Source organism: Cricetulus griseus, chromosome 5, assembly GCF_003668045.3.
Source record: "Cricetulus griseus strain 17A/GY chromosome 5, alternate assembly CriGri-PICRH-1.0, whole genome shotgun sequence".
Lineage (NCBI taxonomy): Eukaryota > Metazoa > Chordata > Mammalia > Rodentia > Cricetidae > Cricetulus > Cricetulus griseus.
This window is the reverse complement of record NC_048598.1, coordinates 166,611,504-166,629,269: the sequence shown is the minus strand read 5'-3', so window position 1 is coordinate 166,629,269 and position 17,766 is coordinate 166,611,504. Positions and strand designations below refer to the sequence as shown.

Genomic DNA, 17,766 nt, shown 5'->3' with positions numbered 1-17,766 from the left:
TTGAGATGGTGTAGAAGATTACCATCATGGCCCATGAAGAGGCACCTAAATGCCAAGTCTCTAAAGGCTACATTGCTATTTTGCTTTAACATGAGCATGACTCTTAGGTGTTTTTCATAGTGTAATCCGTGAGCTTATTTTTCCAATGGTGATGAGGAAAGATCGAATATTTATTATAGTTGTATACAGAGTTGTTATATAGTTGCTGGCTATACTTAGTAATTTGTCTTCTCTGCTTTTTAAAGATATATATTGCAGTGATTGCTTTATTGTCATTAATATTAATATTAATCTTTATTAGATTTTTAACAAGCCATAATGTCATAGCTTTGACTAAAATTTTATATCTTTAACACTCTGTTCATGAGTCAGATGGTTGCCAAGAAAAGTATTAATTACTGTTATGAAATTTTGAATAATCCTAAAATTAGAACACCAGGATGAAACTTCCCATGGCCGAATGTCCACTCTCATCAGCTGCCTGCCTTTGTGGTCCCTCATTCTGTGTTCTTTAGGGTCAAGAAAGGCAGCTGTATATTTGGATTTGGGGATAATATTTTTTGATGGTTTGTTTACTGTAAAAAAAATATAACCTCTGGTTATCTGAAGATATATTTTGACACGTAGGGAAATTGTTATGTGGAAATTATTTCTCTTACAAAGAGAAGTGTTGAATATGTTTTGTCTTCTAGTTTGAAAATCTGTCAAGCATATTGAAGCTCCCTGGTAAGAAGACTTTTAACAACATGGACAGAGACTTTCTAGAAAAGAGGAAAAAGGATTTAAATGCCTATTTGCAGGTAAGACCATTTTATTATTTCCTGTAGTTGACACATGTGTAGAGTAGATTTCTTTGTTGAGTTACATTACTGAGTTCCTTACTGAGTTATTGGTGCAGCATATGCTTGGCATGCCTGTGACCCTGGGCTCCATCTCCAGTCTTATTAGTGGTAAGAACAAAAACACAACTGAGTATTTTGGCTGTAATAGTGGACTAATAACCAGTTTTGAAGAGTATTAAATGTGACATATAGTCGTTTTAATAGTTTATTAACTATTTCTGTATTTAATGATATACTTAGATGTTTTCTTTTAAGCACTCAAGACTTGCTTCTTTATGTTTAGATGAGTATGCATAACATCTTTTCCAGATTATTGTGGATATATCTGTATTCAGATATTGTAAATATCATCTGGTATACCTGACAGTTCAGGGTTCCCAGGTTTTCAGGTCGCCACAAAAACCAGTACATATTTTTGTTCTTTGAATAGTTTAAGAGAGGACTAGAGCTGAAGATGCTTCTTGACCATAAAATTTCCTCATAGGAAATAACAAAACATACTTTACAAGTTACATATTACGCAGGCTGGTAGAATGCCCAGAAATATGTTTTACACCTGAATACCCAGAACCCAGCTAGAGTACTGAACTTTTTCACTTTATCCTAGTTAGTGCAGATAATGTGTTTGCATGGCTCAGAAGGGTGTCACCATAGCTGACAGTGTTCCATTTCTTAGCAAACGACAGCAAAATAGCACCTGTTTGGAACTGAGAACTTTTATCTGTTGCCTGTAGCTGTTTTGTTTCTTTCTATTCTTTTTTCTTTTTCTTTTTCTTCAAGCAAGAGATTTGAGTAGTTATAGTAGAGGCTCCGTGGTTATAACCTACATAATTGCTATATGGCTGTTTTAGAAAAAAGATTTAGAAAACTTATCCCTTAGAATCTAGTGAAATTTCAAAGCTAATATACTGAATATTTTGTTGAGAAGTGTTTTTTTTTAATTTTTTCTATTAAATATTCCCATCTGTGACTGGCTTTGTATGTGATTACAATTGTACTTCTCTGTATGTGGACTGAAAGGACAGGAAGAGAAGGCGGCAAAGCAGCTGCCTCTGGCATTTGTTTTTTCCTAGCCTGAGGCTGAATGCATGAATGTTGCATTTCTAAAACTCTTCTTAAACATTTTTCTCCAAAAATATTCAGTTTTATTTCCAATAAGATCTTTAGCAGTCATGTTTGTACAGTTGATAAAATGACTTTTCCCAAATGAGGTACTATAAGTCTATTTTTGAAGGTGGCTCTACTGTATACTTTTAGCTCAAGAACTCATTATATCACAACTTGTGGTGTAGAAGGAACTAAGCTACATTATGAAATTCATTAGCATTTATGTAAGCAATATTTTGTTTTGGACTTTATAACATTTGGAAGTTTTATATCATAAAATTCTATTTTCATTAACATTAAACTTTAGCATTATTGTGTAAATGTCTCAGCTTTCTAATGTGTTTGAGTTGTGGAGTCATTAAGTAGAATAAAGTTAAAGTATTTTATGATTCTAACTTTTTACAAAATGAAATTATGAAGATTTTGTTCCACTGTCTGACCATCCAAAATGCCATTCTTTTCCTATTAGTTACTCTTGACCCCCGAAATGATGAAAGCATCCCCAGCTTTGGCTCACTGTGTGTTTGATTTCCTTGAGAACAAAGCCTACAGTAAAGGGAAAGGTGATTTTGCTCGCAAGGTAAGCATGATATTGGATTTCCTTTTAAGATAGTCTTTCATGGTTCCTTTTTAATAAAAGAAAAATACAGATTTGCTCACATTTAAAAATGATATGTTAAGTGCATTTTGGCATTGTTGGCTTATCAGTGCACTGTTGCCTAGAGTATCTATTAATCCCAAAGACCACTAATCCAAATCATCGTGGCCAAATTAATCAGGCAGTTAGTTAAAGCAAGCTTCTTTATATTTGTGTACATGGGCTGTCTCTCCCTAAAAGTGGTCTTCAGAAGATCAGTTTGGATGTAACGAAGACAGGGTTTTTATTGCTCAGGGGTAGGAGGTTTCCATGTGGAGGATTTGTTGGACAAAATAGGTGGGGTTACAGAAGATGTACATTAGCATGAAACAAACACATGACTACAAGGTGATCATAAAGTAGTTATAACAACCTTTTGAAACAAAGGTAGGGGTTGCAAGGTGGTTGTAGCAGATTTTTGAAATAGAGACATGGCTGTCATTTCTTAGAACAGGCAGTACAGAACCATTTGTAGTTAAAGTTACAGGTGGGACATAACCAGTCCTTAAAAAACAGATGTAATCACAAACAGAAATGAGCCTGGTTTGTCTTTGCCTATAAAATGGCTTTTAAATAGTCCATTAGGAAAAGTTTACCTGAAATAGGTTGCGAGCTTTTTGTTATTTTAAGTTGTAATTTTTTTAATTGGGAGGAAATGTCTTATTTAAATTAAAGATGAGGAAAAAATGTTAAATAGGATGAGTTCTGAAAGTACTCAAAGCTCTGTTGCTTCTTTGCTAGCAACCTTCATTGCATTACTTTAGTTTTCTCAAGAAATGAAAATGTAAATGAAGTAAGATATCATTCTCTGTTCAAGCCTGTCTTACAGATAACTATGAATGTTCATTGTTAAGTTTAAGAGCAGCAGCAGCAGCACAAGTAATAATAGGACTTAGGCGGTTGTGCAGTAACCCTTTGCAAAGTTTTGGAAATCTTAGTTGATTTTAAAATAAAAACTGAAAAGTTTCAATCATCCTTCCAAGTCCTTCCTTGTCACTGAAAATAGAAAGGAGATTAAGCAATTGACACAAAAGACTATTTAGGAATTATAAATAGGAGTTCATATGATTAGGCTGTTGGATTTTAACGTCTTAATATATCTTAGTTAGGGCTTCTGTTGCTATGAAGAGACACCTTGACCATGGCGACTCTTACAAAAGAGAACATTTAATTGGGGCTGGCTTATAGTTTCAGAGGTTTAGTTCATTACCATAATGGTAGGAACATGGCAGCATGCTCACAGACTTGGTGCTGGAGAAAGAGCTGATTGTTCTACATCTTGATCCACAGGCAACAGGAAGTGAACTAGGTGCCACACTGAGCATAGCTTGAGCACAGGAGACCTCAAAGCCTACTCCCACAGTGACACACTTACTCCAGCATGGCCACACCTACACCAACAAAGTACACCTCCTAATATTGCCACACCCTTTGGGGGCTATTTTCTTTCAAACTACCACATAATGGATGCTAACATTACTAAGTTGAATATTTTTAAAAATTCTATATATTGATTTTAAAATAGTATATATTACATATGAGTATATATATATATATATATATATATATATATATATATATACACATATATGCATGTGTATATTTTTATACTTTTTTCCTATAGTGATACATTCATTATTCATCCTTAAATGTTAATAGAGTTGTGTTCCAGTCTTCTTTTAGGTATTTTCCTTATTTTCTGTTTTATGATTATATTAATTGTAACTAAATAATTGGTAAGTCTTCTGAGATAATAGAAATTTTATGTTAAATATACACTCTTTAAATAATCAGCAGTAGTACATGTATGTTGTTTGCATCTTATATTTTTAATTATTAATAAAAATAAAGAGCCTTCTAAATAGCATTTTATGAGAGGCTTTTCATAACTTAAGAACTGTTTTAGAAACTACTACTTTTGATTATTTCTTTAAAATAAACCCTGTAGAATAATTCATAGAGTAAGTACCAAGCAGCCTTTCTCTCAGTGTGATGTGCCTTTCTATCTACTCTTATATTGTGATGTGACATCATTTTAGCCATGGTGAGAAATATAAATTTAAGTCAAAATTCCATTGTGTGTTCCGTTACTAGAACAGAATTGCGTAGAGCTGGCCACTTGAACAACAGGAAGCTATATGAGTTAGGTGTGCTTGTGCTGGCACTCCATGGCACTCCTGTGCCTCTTACCTGTTTGCAAAAGATTTCAGAACACTTTCTAGGTCTGTTTTTTAAAACAAATCCTGTATTTGTAGAAGTAATCATAGAGTGGACTCTTATACTTGTGACGGTATTTTTAGTGAATATTGTCTTGTATTAGAGAGATGCAATTTTCTCTTTAATTGCATGTTTTAAATATGATAGCTATTTGATAGATATTCTCATAAGGTCACACAGAGGTCCTCTGCAATGTTGGGACATCCATCTTTAGCCTACAGGCCTAGAATATTTGACAGACTTTTCTGTGAAGTAGGATTTTTGAAGGACTGTTCTGCTTTGTCTTGGCAAGGTTTGGCAGTCACTCTTTTGTGTCCTGCTTGTCCAATTTGGACAGCATACTGTCATCAGTGGAGGAAAGGGCACTTTCTTGCCCAGTGGCTTACTTTTTCCACAAAGAAAGTAGACTCCATGTGGAGTTTCTTTGCTGCCCATCATCTTCTCTGAAGTAGATTGGTGCTGCCAGGAGCAGACATGTCACATTGTCATTAAAATAAAAGAACCCATGTTATTAAAACATCTTATATTCTATAGATTACTGAATTGTTTGAAGATGATCTGTCTATCTAAAATATGTCTCTGTTTGACCTTGTAAATGTACCTAATATGACAACAAAAATTCATTTGTAGTAAGTGACTAATTACTAACCTGCGTTTCCTTATCAACGGTAACTTTCAAGGACTAGAAATTTGCATTCCAGTGTTAAATGAGCTGTATAGATACAAGATAGCTCAAGATTAGAAACACATGGACAGTATGTTTTAACCAAATTAATTTCAAATTTGTATCAATAGATAAAATTTGTACACAATATACAAAAGTCCAATCCAGTATAAAATACTTAGAACTAGTAGTTGCTTTTGAAAAGTAGATTCAATAATCTACCTTTTTATCTATATCTATATCCTCCATTTTTTCTTTTCATAGTAGATTTAGAAATTTACCCGTGTATTCTATCATATCTGTAGCTCCATTTTTTCTTTTCCAAAGAAGAAACCTGAATCTAATCCCCTTTGTTAACATTCTTCCTGACTGTAGCCAATAACAATTCCATATTCCATAAGCATTATCAGCTTTATTGGTGACTCTCTTATTTACTTTTCTATTGTTGTGATAAAATACCAAAGCAACTTTTAGATGAAAAATTTCCGGAGCATATGGTGTCAGAGGGCTAGAGTTCATTGTGTCAGAGCAAAGGTATGACATCAGAGACAGCTGGGAGGTTGAATCCTGACCTTCAAGTAGGAGGCAGAGAGCATACTGCAAATGGTATGACTCTGTAAACCTCAGTGCCCACCCCAATGACACACCTCCTCCAACAAGTCCATAGTTTCTAATCCTTCCCAAACAATTCTATTATCTGTGGACCAAGTATTCAAATATATGGCCCATTCTCACTCAGAGCATCACATTCCACTCTCTGGCCCCAGTAGGCTTGTGGCATTTATTTCCCATAGTCTTTCACAATTTCAACACAAAGTCCAGTCTCTTAACTGTAAACCCCTGTAAATATTAAAAAACAAGTAACAAACTTCGAACATGTAATTTCAGAGAATATACGTTACCATTCCAAAAATAGGATTGAAAGAATAGTGAGGAAATAACTGGACCAAAAGCAAGACTGAAATCTAGGAGGGAAACTGCAAATCCTGTAGTTGCATATCTGATGTCAAAAGGCCTAGGTGACTCCACTCTTCTGGCTTTGCTGACTGCAGCAAACTCCTCTTTCTTGGCTAATCCTACTCTCTCTGTAGCTCTTTGGCAAAAATCTCATCATTGCTTTGGATTATGGTGGAAGTATGCAATGGTTAATTCTACTTGCATCATTTTTTGTTTTGGAAGGTATTCAGAATTTCTTCAGTAAGTAAACAATGAAGGCTTATATATTCCTATCCTAACAGTAACTTCCTCAAAGTTTAAAATCATGTATATGCGTTGTTAAGATATATTTTTAAGGTATACCAAGTAGACAGTGTGTGTGTGTGTGTGTGTGTATGTATAAATGATTGGCATACTGTTGACTAGAAAATCATTTTGTCTTCCTATGGTTGCATTCTATATTTTCTTAGGCTTCTGAGTTGTGTAACTGATCTGAATATATATATATTTTCCGCTTTAGATGGACACTTTTGTAAATCCACTTCGCAACTCTATGAGGAATGTTTCAAATGCAGTCAAAGCCCTTCCTGATAGCTTGGCAGAAGGAGTGACAAAAATGTCAGACAATGTAGGCAGAATGTCAGAGAGGTTAGGCCAAGACATAAAGCAGTCATTCTTTAAGGTAAGAAGATTCCAGTGGTATGTAAAGCAAATTGTTGTTATGTCAGCTAAAATGCATTGTGCTGCTTCCTCAAATTTTCAGACATATGCCCATAAAAAAGAAAAGCTAAAGGGGAAAATTATGTCAGAAGCAGACACTAGAAATCCTTCATCAGTCAATTGTGCTAGAATTTTTATAATTCATTTACAATAAATATGTAAAATTAGCAAAGTTAGTATCAACTTACTACACTGGACTGTTTTGATTCTTTAATGGTGTACATTTCTTTGCAAATAAATAGTTACATTTGCAAGTGTGTTATACTTAATATTCACTCATGTTTGAAGTCTAATTTCTCCTGATTCAAACAGTGGAGGCCCATCTGATCAAAGTCAGGAGAGGCCTCCCTGCTCTGTCGGTGTGCTGCTGTGTCCTCATGTGCATACCCCTGGCGGTACAGGGGTATGCACATCACATTCCTAGACAATGGGGTTGGACCAAGTACCTCTGTTGTATTTCTAACTTACACTTTTAAAATAATTTAGGCATAGTTTTTTTCTTTTTAAAATGAAAAAAAAAGAAAAAAGAAAAAAGGAAAACCAAAAAAAAAGACAAACCCTAAACCTAACACTTGAGTTGTTGTAAACATATGTAATAGCTAATTTCATGTGATTCTGAGTGACTCATACATGTATTTATTGGACACAGATTTTCCTTAGTGTTAGAGGCAGTTCCTTCTCTGTTAAACATTGTACTTTCAGGGGTGCTCTGTCCTTAGATTTAGTTGTGGAAAGTGAACACTGACATGAATGATACAAAGAATACCATGGTCATAATCATCTTTCTCATGTTTCCAGATGTTTTTCACCTAACACTGGTTTTTCCTTCTTCCCACTCATCAAGTTATTGGTTAATGGCTTAAGCCCGTTAACATAGTTTCATGAGTTCTTAAAGTAAAATCAGACTGGAGCTCTGTTCCCTAGCCATGCTGATGTCAAAGCTTAGAATGTTAAGGTTTGTCAGTATGTTGCACCAAAAATCAAATCAAATGCTGGTGTTTGTTTTGATTGATGGTGCTAGGTTTTTCACCGTGCTAGTGCGTTAACTTTTTATTATTTTAAATGTATAGGTGCCTCCTTTAATTACAAAGACTGATTCAGATCCTGAGCATTGTCGAGTCTCAGCTCAACTTGATGACAATGTGAGTTAATTTTATTCTATAATTTTATTTTAGCATGTTTGGCAGATTTTTTTAAAAATAAATACCCATGTTTCATTCATTCATATTCCCATATTGGGTTAAATGTGGTTAAATTCTTATGGACTGAACATGTTTCTGATATCAACATTCTTAATTTAAAACAACAAACACAAAAGAGAAATTACCTGGGCCCTAGACAACATTATCCTCCCTTGCTGTTGTACCCTCCACCATTGATGTGTTCATCTCCCTTTTCCCTGGTTTTCATACTTTGTACTTGATGATGAAACTACAAAGGATATCCTCCCTTAGTCTGTTTTGTTGTTGTTCAACCTTCTATGACGTCATTTAGTTGATCATTCTATATTCTTGTGTCTTTATAGTATGTGTATTTAATCTTATAAGTTGGATTATACATAGAACTCTATGAATATTTTAGTTCATATCTTAAAATTGAAAAAGATAAAATACATTCTTCTACCTAAAACTTCAATTCCTAAGTCATAAAATATATATAAATTAAATTTTAGTATGTGCTACTAAATACTTTCCCAAAACTAATTGTACCACTTTCATTGTCAGCAGCAGTACATGAGTGTTTTAGTATTCTACATTCTGCTAAGAGAAAGCGTTTGTATCTCTGTAATTCTCGTGGTTGCACTTCACATAGATTCGTGTGTGTTGGCCATTCATTCAGTGTGCTGTCTTGTGGGTGTCTCAGTCTTTTACTCATTTTTCTGTTGTTGAAACTGTCTTTGGTTTTGTGTGTTTTATTAGTGTGGATGCTGCATATAATCTGAGTGTGAGTTCTTTGTCATGTGTACTGTGTGTGTGTGTGGGGGGGTGCTTGTGTACACACATCTGAAATGCTCCCTCCACCGTCTGTTGCTTTTGTACTCTGTATGTAAATTGGCATACTTTAGTGATGCTGCCTGTGATTTTCCTTTATAAACTCTCTTGCCATATCATAGCCACATTCACATTTGTACTTCATCTCTGACTCATTATATGTGTAGATTGGAAAGCATTCAGCTTGCCTAAGCACCGTTTACTGAAAGTCCATCTTATCCGACTGTTGTGTTCCGTCCTTGTCATCTGTGTTTTATTCAGGGTTTGTGTGGTTTTGAATCTGTTTCCGAACTCTGGTCTCTGAGGCAGATTTATCTTAAAGTTACAATTTCCTTTTTCAGTTTCTGGATAGATTAGTTTATAATAAACTGTCTTTATCATTAATTTTGCTTCTTCAGATCATTTTAGAATACTTCATGAGTTTAAAGTGTAATATCTGTAACATCTTTTACTATGTGGATTTTATAGTTTAACTTTTCTTATAATGTCTCATTCTCAGACTTACATTGTTATTTTATCAGATAATTGAGCAGTATTTATTCAACCACAGCAATGAAATGAGTCCCTCACCCTTCTGCTGTGTTTAAGTTATAAACTGTCATTCATAGCATAAAAACTACTAATCAAATGCTTGCAACATAGTGAAAATTGAAGCCCATGACTTTTTTCATTACTTAGCTCACAGAATTGATCAGGAGAGAAGCATCAAACTGTGGAAGATTATAAAGTCATCAGCAGCTACATAGAGTTCTAAATCAGTGACTGTTTTCTACTGGCATGTGTAATTTTTCACATAAAAGCATTCTACTGGTTTCACTATTATTTTGCACCATTGATTGAAGGCTTTCATGATTAAAGTATGTTAATATATTTTCTCATTTTTCATTGATAAAAACTATTCATATAATGTATTTTGATCATGCATTTCCCTCCCCCAACTTGTTCCAGGTCCTTCCCACAATCCACCCACCCAACTCCACAACCTACTTTCCTTTTCTTTCTTTAGAAAACAAACAAACAAAACACCCAGAATTTTCTAAAAAGAAAAACCACAAGAAACAGCACGCATCCACAAAACCCCCAAATCATAAAAACATAAAATTGGAAACCACAATATATAAGCAAAATATGAGACAAAAAATATTTTCTCTGAATATGCCAAAAACAAATGGACTAGACATTGTAAATGCAATTCTTACCTCATAATTGTTCTTATTGTATAAGTTTTACTGTTAGAGTTTAAAAAAATATCGGTTTTATTTAGACAAAAAGGGGGAAATGTTGTGGAAAAATCTTTTGTACACTGTGAAGATGTGTTTTTGCCAAGGCACCTTCTGATTGGTTTAATGAAAGAGCTGAATGGCCAATAGCTAGGCAGAAAGAGGTTAGGTGGGACTTCCGGGCAGAGAGAGAGGAAGAGGAGATGAATCGAGGCTCAGGAGAGACACCAGGGGACACGGAGAGGAAGCAGGTGCAAGAAGGAAGAGAGGCAAAAAGCCACAAGGCAAAACATAGGTTAATTTAAGTTATAAGAGCTAGTGGGACAAGCCTAAGCTGTAGGCGTTCATAATTTTTAAAATATTATGTTAACTATAGGTGTACTAATTAAATTCTTTTAGGTTTGCTAATTGTATTTACTAATTAATTATACCAATTATATAAAGTATGCAAATATAACACTATGCCAATTAAAACATAAAATTTCTGTAAAATTATATGTTTTATAATAATAGCTAAATTATTTACTGGGTTGTACTTTAACTTTTTTCCTGAAAAGTTATTTAACATCTTAATTAAGCAAAATATATTCTTTATTTCATCTATTAAATATAGATTATAAAAATACTTTTATTTATTTATTTTATTTTTTGAAGCAGGGTTTTTCTGTGTAGCCCTGGCTGCCCTAGAACTTGCTCCGTAGACCAGGCTGGCCTCAAACTCAAGATCCACCTTCCTCTGCCTCCCGGGTGCTGGGATTAAAGGTGTGTGGCACCACTGCCCTGCCGAAATACTTTTATTTTATGAAAAATATTACCAGAAAATAATTATCAATTTTAATATTATATTGCCAGGCTACTAAAAATGAGAGCTAAATCATATTTCTATAAATTAATCATCATGAATCCACTTTGTGAAGGTTTTTTTTTTGAACTACAGCCTTAGAATTTACTTAACATTGCAGGATTATAAAATATTGTATTCTATAAAAGTGACTGTTAGGCCTATTTTTTTCTGGATTAAAATGCAATGTCAATATTCTTTGACATCTTAAGTGGTGCTGTTCTGTCAATACAAATAGTCATTCACAATACAAAGCAAACCAGTTATCCTGATTTTTTTCTCTCATTGTTTTCCCTAGGTGGATGACAATATTCCACTTAGGGTAATGCTTCTTCTAATGGATGAGGTGTTCGACTTAAAAGAGAGAAACCAGTGGTTGAGAAGGAATATAAAGAACTTACTTCAGCAGCTCATTAGAGCTACGTATGGTGACACTATAAACAGGTAGCCGTTTCACCTGCCTTTCCTCTTAGAGCCCATGTGCTGGTTCTCAACTTCATTCCCATAAGTGAATGTCTCGGCATTGTCAAGGACTTTTCCTTAGGACTTTTCGAGACCACTAGCTCCCCTCTCCTCAGAAGAAGCTATACCCACTCAGTGTTGCTGAGAGACTCGAGTCAGCTTCATTTGCCTACTAAGACTTTACGCTTACTTATTTAGATTTCTTTACTTTCAGAAAAATAGTTGACCACGTTGACTGGATGACCTCACCTGAACAAGTAGCTGACTCAGTGAAGCGTTTCAGGTATATCCTAAGATGTAGTTACTTCTTCACATAGTACAGAGTTTAGCACTGCTAACATAATTGTCTTTAACTTAATGGCATTTGTTTTTGTCCTGGTCTTAACACTGGTTTTGATGAATAAAGACTTAGGAGAACTATAATACATATTTGGGGCTGGGGAGATATTTCGGACAGTAAAGGCACTTGGCACACCAGCCTGAGGACCTGAATTTGATCTTCAGAGTCCACATAAAGGTGGAAGGAGAAGTCTGCTACTCTGCAGTTGTCCTCTGACCTCCATGTGTGCACTGTGACCCATGTAACCCCCACACAGATAAACACACCATGCATATGGACACATGATAATTAACATAGATAAGCATTTGTTATATGGAACTATTGGCTTTTCCACATTAGACTAGCAACAGTGCAAAAGAAACATTTTTAAAAGGATACATGAGATTTTTATCACATAGAATAGCTTGATGATCACTGGAATAGTATTAGAAAGCTGGGCATGGTGGGATTTGGGACAGAGGCAAGAGGACCAGAGGTTGAAGATCAGCCTTGACTGTGTTGTAAACTGAGGTGCCAGCCTGGGCACTTGAAAACCCTGTTTCAAAAACTTAATGCTTTTTTTTTTTTTTTTTTTTTTTTTTTTTAATCATAGAAATCACTCGGTGAAGATTTTTAGAAAATTTTATCTGTCACTGGTTTAATTTTTACATGTTTGAAGACAGTACAAATAAAATAAAATTGACATGGTAATTTTTAAATTTACTACAAAATGTAGTGAGAGTACTCTGCCTCTCAGTCACCAAGAAGGGAGAGATAAGATGCAGTTTCTTCAGAAGAGCACAGAAAGCAAAAAGAGAAGTGAGTCCCTTCAGTAAATGTGAATGCATAGGAAGGAGATCCTGGCATCTGGACTCAGGTGTTAGCAAAGGTTGCCCCTCTGTAAATGTGAAGGCAGACAATGCATGGGAAGGACTTCCTTGTATCTGAACTCAGGTGTAAACAGACGTGGGTTGAGAAGGGAACTGTCTGTATTGTACTGATTTGCTTTTTCCTGAGTTTATGTCCTTCACATAGGTGATGCTTTTTGTCTTCACTTGCTGGGAGGCACTGGAGGGTTAGAGAAGGAAACTAGTTTGTCCAAAGGCTCTGGTGACAGAAAGGGAGGAATCTCTTTTTCTTCTCAGAAGCTGAGTGTACTGTTTTGTTTCCAGGGTTGGACTACCTGCCCTGGTATGTTCATTTATTTAGGTTATAGCAAGGATTCTCAGCCTTGAGTGTAGATTGCATTCAACTGGGAAAGTTTAGCCTTTTGTGGATCCTTTCTCCAGAGATGATTATCGGACTGACTTAACGGGTATAAGGTCTGCACCACAGTGGTGGTTTCATCTCCTTACAGCCAACATGTTTCTAGTGCACATTAAGATGACTTTGTCCTATAGTGATGGGTAGGGCTTAGCATATCTATAAATGGCAGTATTGAGAGGACACCTCAGGGTCAAAGGTAGACTCTGGTGGTCTAGGGAGTCTCCAGACCTTTTCAGTCCAGGTCTCCTTGGAACAAACATCAAGAAGCAGGATGGAAATCCATTGAAAGACAGAGAATAAGTGTGTGTGGCATACACTGTAAGCATCAACTTGAGATGCATGCTGGCTGAGTTAGATGGGGATTGGAATGGCATAGCCAAGAGAGACTAGCTGTTAAGCTGCTAGGCTTTCCAAGTTCAGGGTGCTGTGGGTGTATTTGGATAAGATACTCATTTAGCAGGTACCCACTTTGGAGTTTAAATGTCTGCCATGTGTTGATACACCTATTCCATTTTATTAGTGTTTGTGTAGTACTTGGGGGCCAGAATTTACCAGCTACTTTCTGTGTGTATATTCTTTTATGCCTAAATTGAATCCTGCACTTGGATGATGTTTGTGATTTGCCTATATAAAATTTTAGAAATGCTATCTTGCTTTGAATATTTTATTTCTTAGCAGTTTGTAATGATGTTATCAACTATTATCATTAGAAAATGAAACTACTTACTAACATTATTTAATTTTCTTAAATAGAGATGCATTTTGGCCCAATGGCATTTTAGCAGAGACTGTTCCATGCAGAGATAAATCTATTCGAATGAGAACAAGAATTGCAGGAAAAACAAAATTATTTGCAATTATGCCAGGTGAGTTAACACATTTGTTTAAAATTTGATTTATTTGTATTTCTTCTGACTTTTTGACATTGACACAATGCTAGTTTAGTTCATTTTTGTTATTTTAGTGACCACCAGATGATGATTTACTATCTACTGGACACTATGCAAGGCATTTCTCATACATGCTAACAAATCCTCTTAACAGTCCTTTGAAACAAGTCACTATTAATTTTACCATTTTGTGTATGAAGAAACAGGCTCCAAATCACTCACCCAAGATTTGTAGTTAGTGAGCATCGGGATTCCGACTCATCTTAGAATGATAAAAAGCTTACTCTGCTGCTTTGAAACATTTTGAAGATTGTGTAAAGAAAACATGACAGATGGATGGGCTGATACAAATATGAGTATAACCTGGGACCAGACTGTTGGGATTTCATTTGTTTTGGTTTTTTCAAGAAAGATACGAGTGTGGCTGAGGATGTAGCTCAGTTGGCAGAGTGCTTGCCTACCCTGCACAAAGCCCTGTATGTGATCCTGAGCACTGCATATAGTGGGCGTCACAGCACATGCTTTTAATCTTACATGAGACCTCAACTTGAAAAAAAAAAAGGGAAGTTTGAATTTTTCAGAAAGAATGTTTAACTTAGAATATAAGACCATTTATATACAAGTAACTGAATGATCAACTATTAATCCTTATTAAAACATAATTCTGAAAAAGAGTGTTTTGTTGTTCTTATTTGAATATTTATTTGTGATACTGCTGTATCATTAACATAGATTTACGTATCCTTTTTCCCCTCTCAGAAAGAGAGCCTGTGACCAGTAGGCTTTTATGGCCTGGAAATGGTGATGGTAGTTTTGTCCCTGTGTCACAAGTATCTTTAAAAATGCATAAATATAAATAAATGCCTAAATAGATTTTATGTCTAGATATATATTTTTTCCCTTTGATTTAATTGTGGATGTAGAGAATGGACGAGATGGATCTGTAAGTTCTTCTATCTGTGGTTAGGTGCTTTTCTACTTAAGACTTTACTTTGTTTCTTCATTTTCTTATTATTTTTGAGATGAGGTCTCATGCTATGGCCCTGGCTGGTCTGATACTTACTGTGTAGTCCAAGCTTGCCTTGACCTCAGTGTAAAAGCTGTTTCAGCCTCCCAAATCCTGGGATTAAAGACATGAGCATAAGCTGGTATGCCTGACTTTTCTTATGATTTAAAATTCGATTTTCAGCGTTTAGTTTTCTATCCTGTTAGGAAGTTGCCACATTGGTGTTCCGTTTCCTCCATGTGTGGTTAGATGTGGTGGCAGAAAGTAAAGCAATGGCACTTTAGAAAAATTAAAAGAAGCAGTACCTTATGCTGTTCATCAGTACACCATTATAGTAAAGCAGAGTATGTGGTGGCTCGACACAGCTTCAAGAACTCCAGTCACATAGGTCCTTCTTCATTTGGGATCACATAGGGAGCTAGGCATCTGTGCATATTGCTTCACTTCCTAAAGCTTATTATTTTTTTTTGAGAACTGTCTAATCATGTTTGTTGTGAAGGTTAAATTAGTGCATACAAAACTTTACAGAAGTGCCTGCATTCAGTAACTATTAGCTGGTCTTATACATTTACACAGATGCACTATGGAATGTATTATATACTTGTATCTACGTACATCTCTTCCAAATTTATCATTTTAACAACAAATATTTAGGTTCCAAGTAGAGCTCAGAGTTTGAGAGGCTGAATGTGAGCAGGACTCTCTGTTTGAACTCCAGTAACACACATAGATCCCCCCCCAAAAAAAAATCCTAAAAATAAAGCAGTGAACACTTTTTCATCTCACGGATTCTGTGGTCCAGGGATGCAGGGACAGTTCAGCTGATGAGATGTCACTGGGGGCTGCAGTCATCTGAAGACTGCAGAGGCAAAGGCTAGAAACTCTGTTTCTAAGATGGCTCATTCACATGGCTGTTCCTAGGAGGCCTCAATCCTAACAGGTTCTGTCTCCTCCTCACAGCATAGATCCCATAGTGGCTTTCCCCATAGTGAATGACCTGTGAGGGAACAAGGAAAGAGCTACAGTGCCTTCTATGACCTACCCTCAAAAGTCACAATCCATCATTTCTGCCACATTCTACACATCAGTGTGCCCAAAGGAAGAGAAAAAACAAAAATCTCTGCCTTTTTGGGTGCTGGGCATTGAGCCTAAGGTCACACAAATACTAAGCAAGCACCCTGCTACTGTACTTTACTCCCAGTTCATCCCACTCTACCCCCCCCCCCTTTTTTTTTTTAACCAACAGGGTCTCTTAGAGGCTGGTCTCAACATTGCTATGTAACTGAGGCTGACCTTAAACACCCAGTAATCTCCTCTTTCCCATGTACTTGGCACTCATCATGCCAGATCCCCCTGTGTTACTCTTCTTTTTCTTCTTTCCTTTGTTTTATTTTGAGACAGAGTTTCAGATAACCAGACTGGGCTCAAACTCCCAATAGGTCACAGGCTGAGCTTTAACTCACAATGATTCTCCTGTCTTAGTGTATTGATAAACTACGGTTCCATCATCTTCCCTCCCCCTTATAAAGAAAATATGTTTAAGTACAGGCTCACGTTTGTGATCTCAACCCTCAGCTCTCAGGAAGCAGGGCTGAGGCAAAAGGCTTGTCATGAGTTTAAGCTCAGCCTAGGCCACAGAATGAAACATGGTACCTCCCAAGAAAAAGAAGAAGAAAAGAAAAAGGTTTACTTTCTCACAGTCTCAGAAACTCTAAGTCCAAGTGGTGTGTACCTGGTTGTGCCAAGGGACCTCATAGCTGAAACACACCATGGCATAAACATACAATCTCTTGCACTTTAAAGCTTATATTCTTTTAGTGGAAAACAACAAACAAAACAAATAAGTAAAACATAGTATGCTAGATAGTGATCAATTCTAAAGAAAAGGATTGTGAATTCCAGCTGCAGAGAGAATTGCCAGGGAAGCCCTTGCTGTGAAGTTGAGGATAGATGAAAACTGTGTGATTTTATATATACTTAATCCTGTGTTCTGTTGTAGAGTCACATATTTATGCTGAATTATAGTATATCTCTGCTTAGATACAGACCTTTTAGAAGTAACAAGTTTTTGTATATTTTTAAAATTTTAATTTTAAGACAATTGCAAGTAAACATCATACACCAAAAACTAACCAGATTCAGAGAGTCTATGCATTTCATTGAATTTGTGTATATTTTTATGCATTTATCCACCACAAAACTAAAAATGAAAATCCACAGCAGAAAAGCGACTAGCTTTATAACTTCGTTATTCTTGCTTTCAGCCTTTCCTCATCTAATAGTTAGCCCTTTAGTTAGTTCTTCTTTTACATGTTATGCAGTACAGGCATGTCCCTTTGTGACTAGATTCCATATATCAGGGGTAACATGAGTTTGTTTCTCTCTCTCTCTCTGAGATTATGTGACTTTGCTTATTTAATATACATTCTAAGTCTGCAAATTGCTAAATTTGCTTTTTTCTAACAGCAAAATGGTGGTTTTTGTACTTGGAGCGCTTATGAATGATTTCAGAACACTCCTTATGTAACTATCCAGTGGTAGTTTGGTGTTATCCATGTAAGCTTCACGCTTACGTGCCCCCATACTCATGACAAGTTTCCTCTTATTTTTTTTTTTTTTTTTTTTTTTTTGAGGTAGGATTTCTCTGT

At 35.7% G+C, this 17,766-nt stretch overlaps 1 protein-coding gene across 3 annotated transcripts in view; it reads left to right on the top strand.

Moving 5' to 3' along the window:
• Snx13 (sorting nexin 13) overlaps positions 1–17,766 on the top strand; it is a 103,669-nt gene that overhangs the window by 81,698 nt on the left and 4,205 nt on the right. For 2 of the 3 annotated variants that reach the window (XM_027419754.2, XM_027419753.2), the window contains exons 19-25: positions 693–800; positions 2,419–2,529; positions 6,924–7,085; positions 8,194–8,265; positions 11,474–11,619; positions 11,852–11,920; positions 13,976–14,088. In XM_027419754.2, coding sequence (XP_027275555.1) covers positions 693–800; positions 2,419–2,529; positions 6,924–7,085; positions 8,194–8,265; positions 11,474–11,619; positions 11,852–11,920; positions 13,976–14,088 — 781 coding nt within the window. The remainder of the gene's footprint in view (positions 1–692; positions 801–2,418; positions 2,530–6,923; positions 7,086–8,193; positions 8,266–11,473; positions 11,620–11,851; positions 11,921–13,975; positions 14,089–17,766) is intronic. The other variant, XR_004770030.1, reaches the window with a different exon arrangement.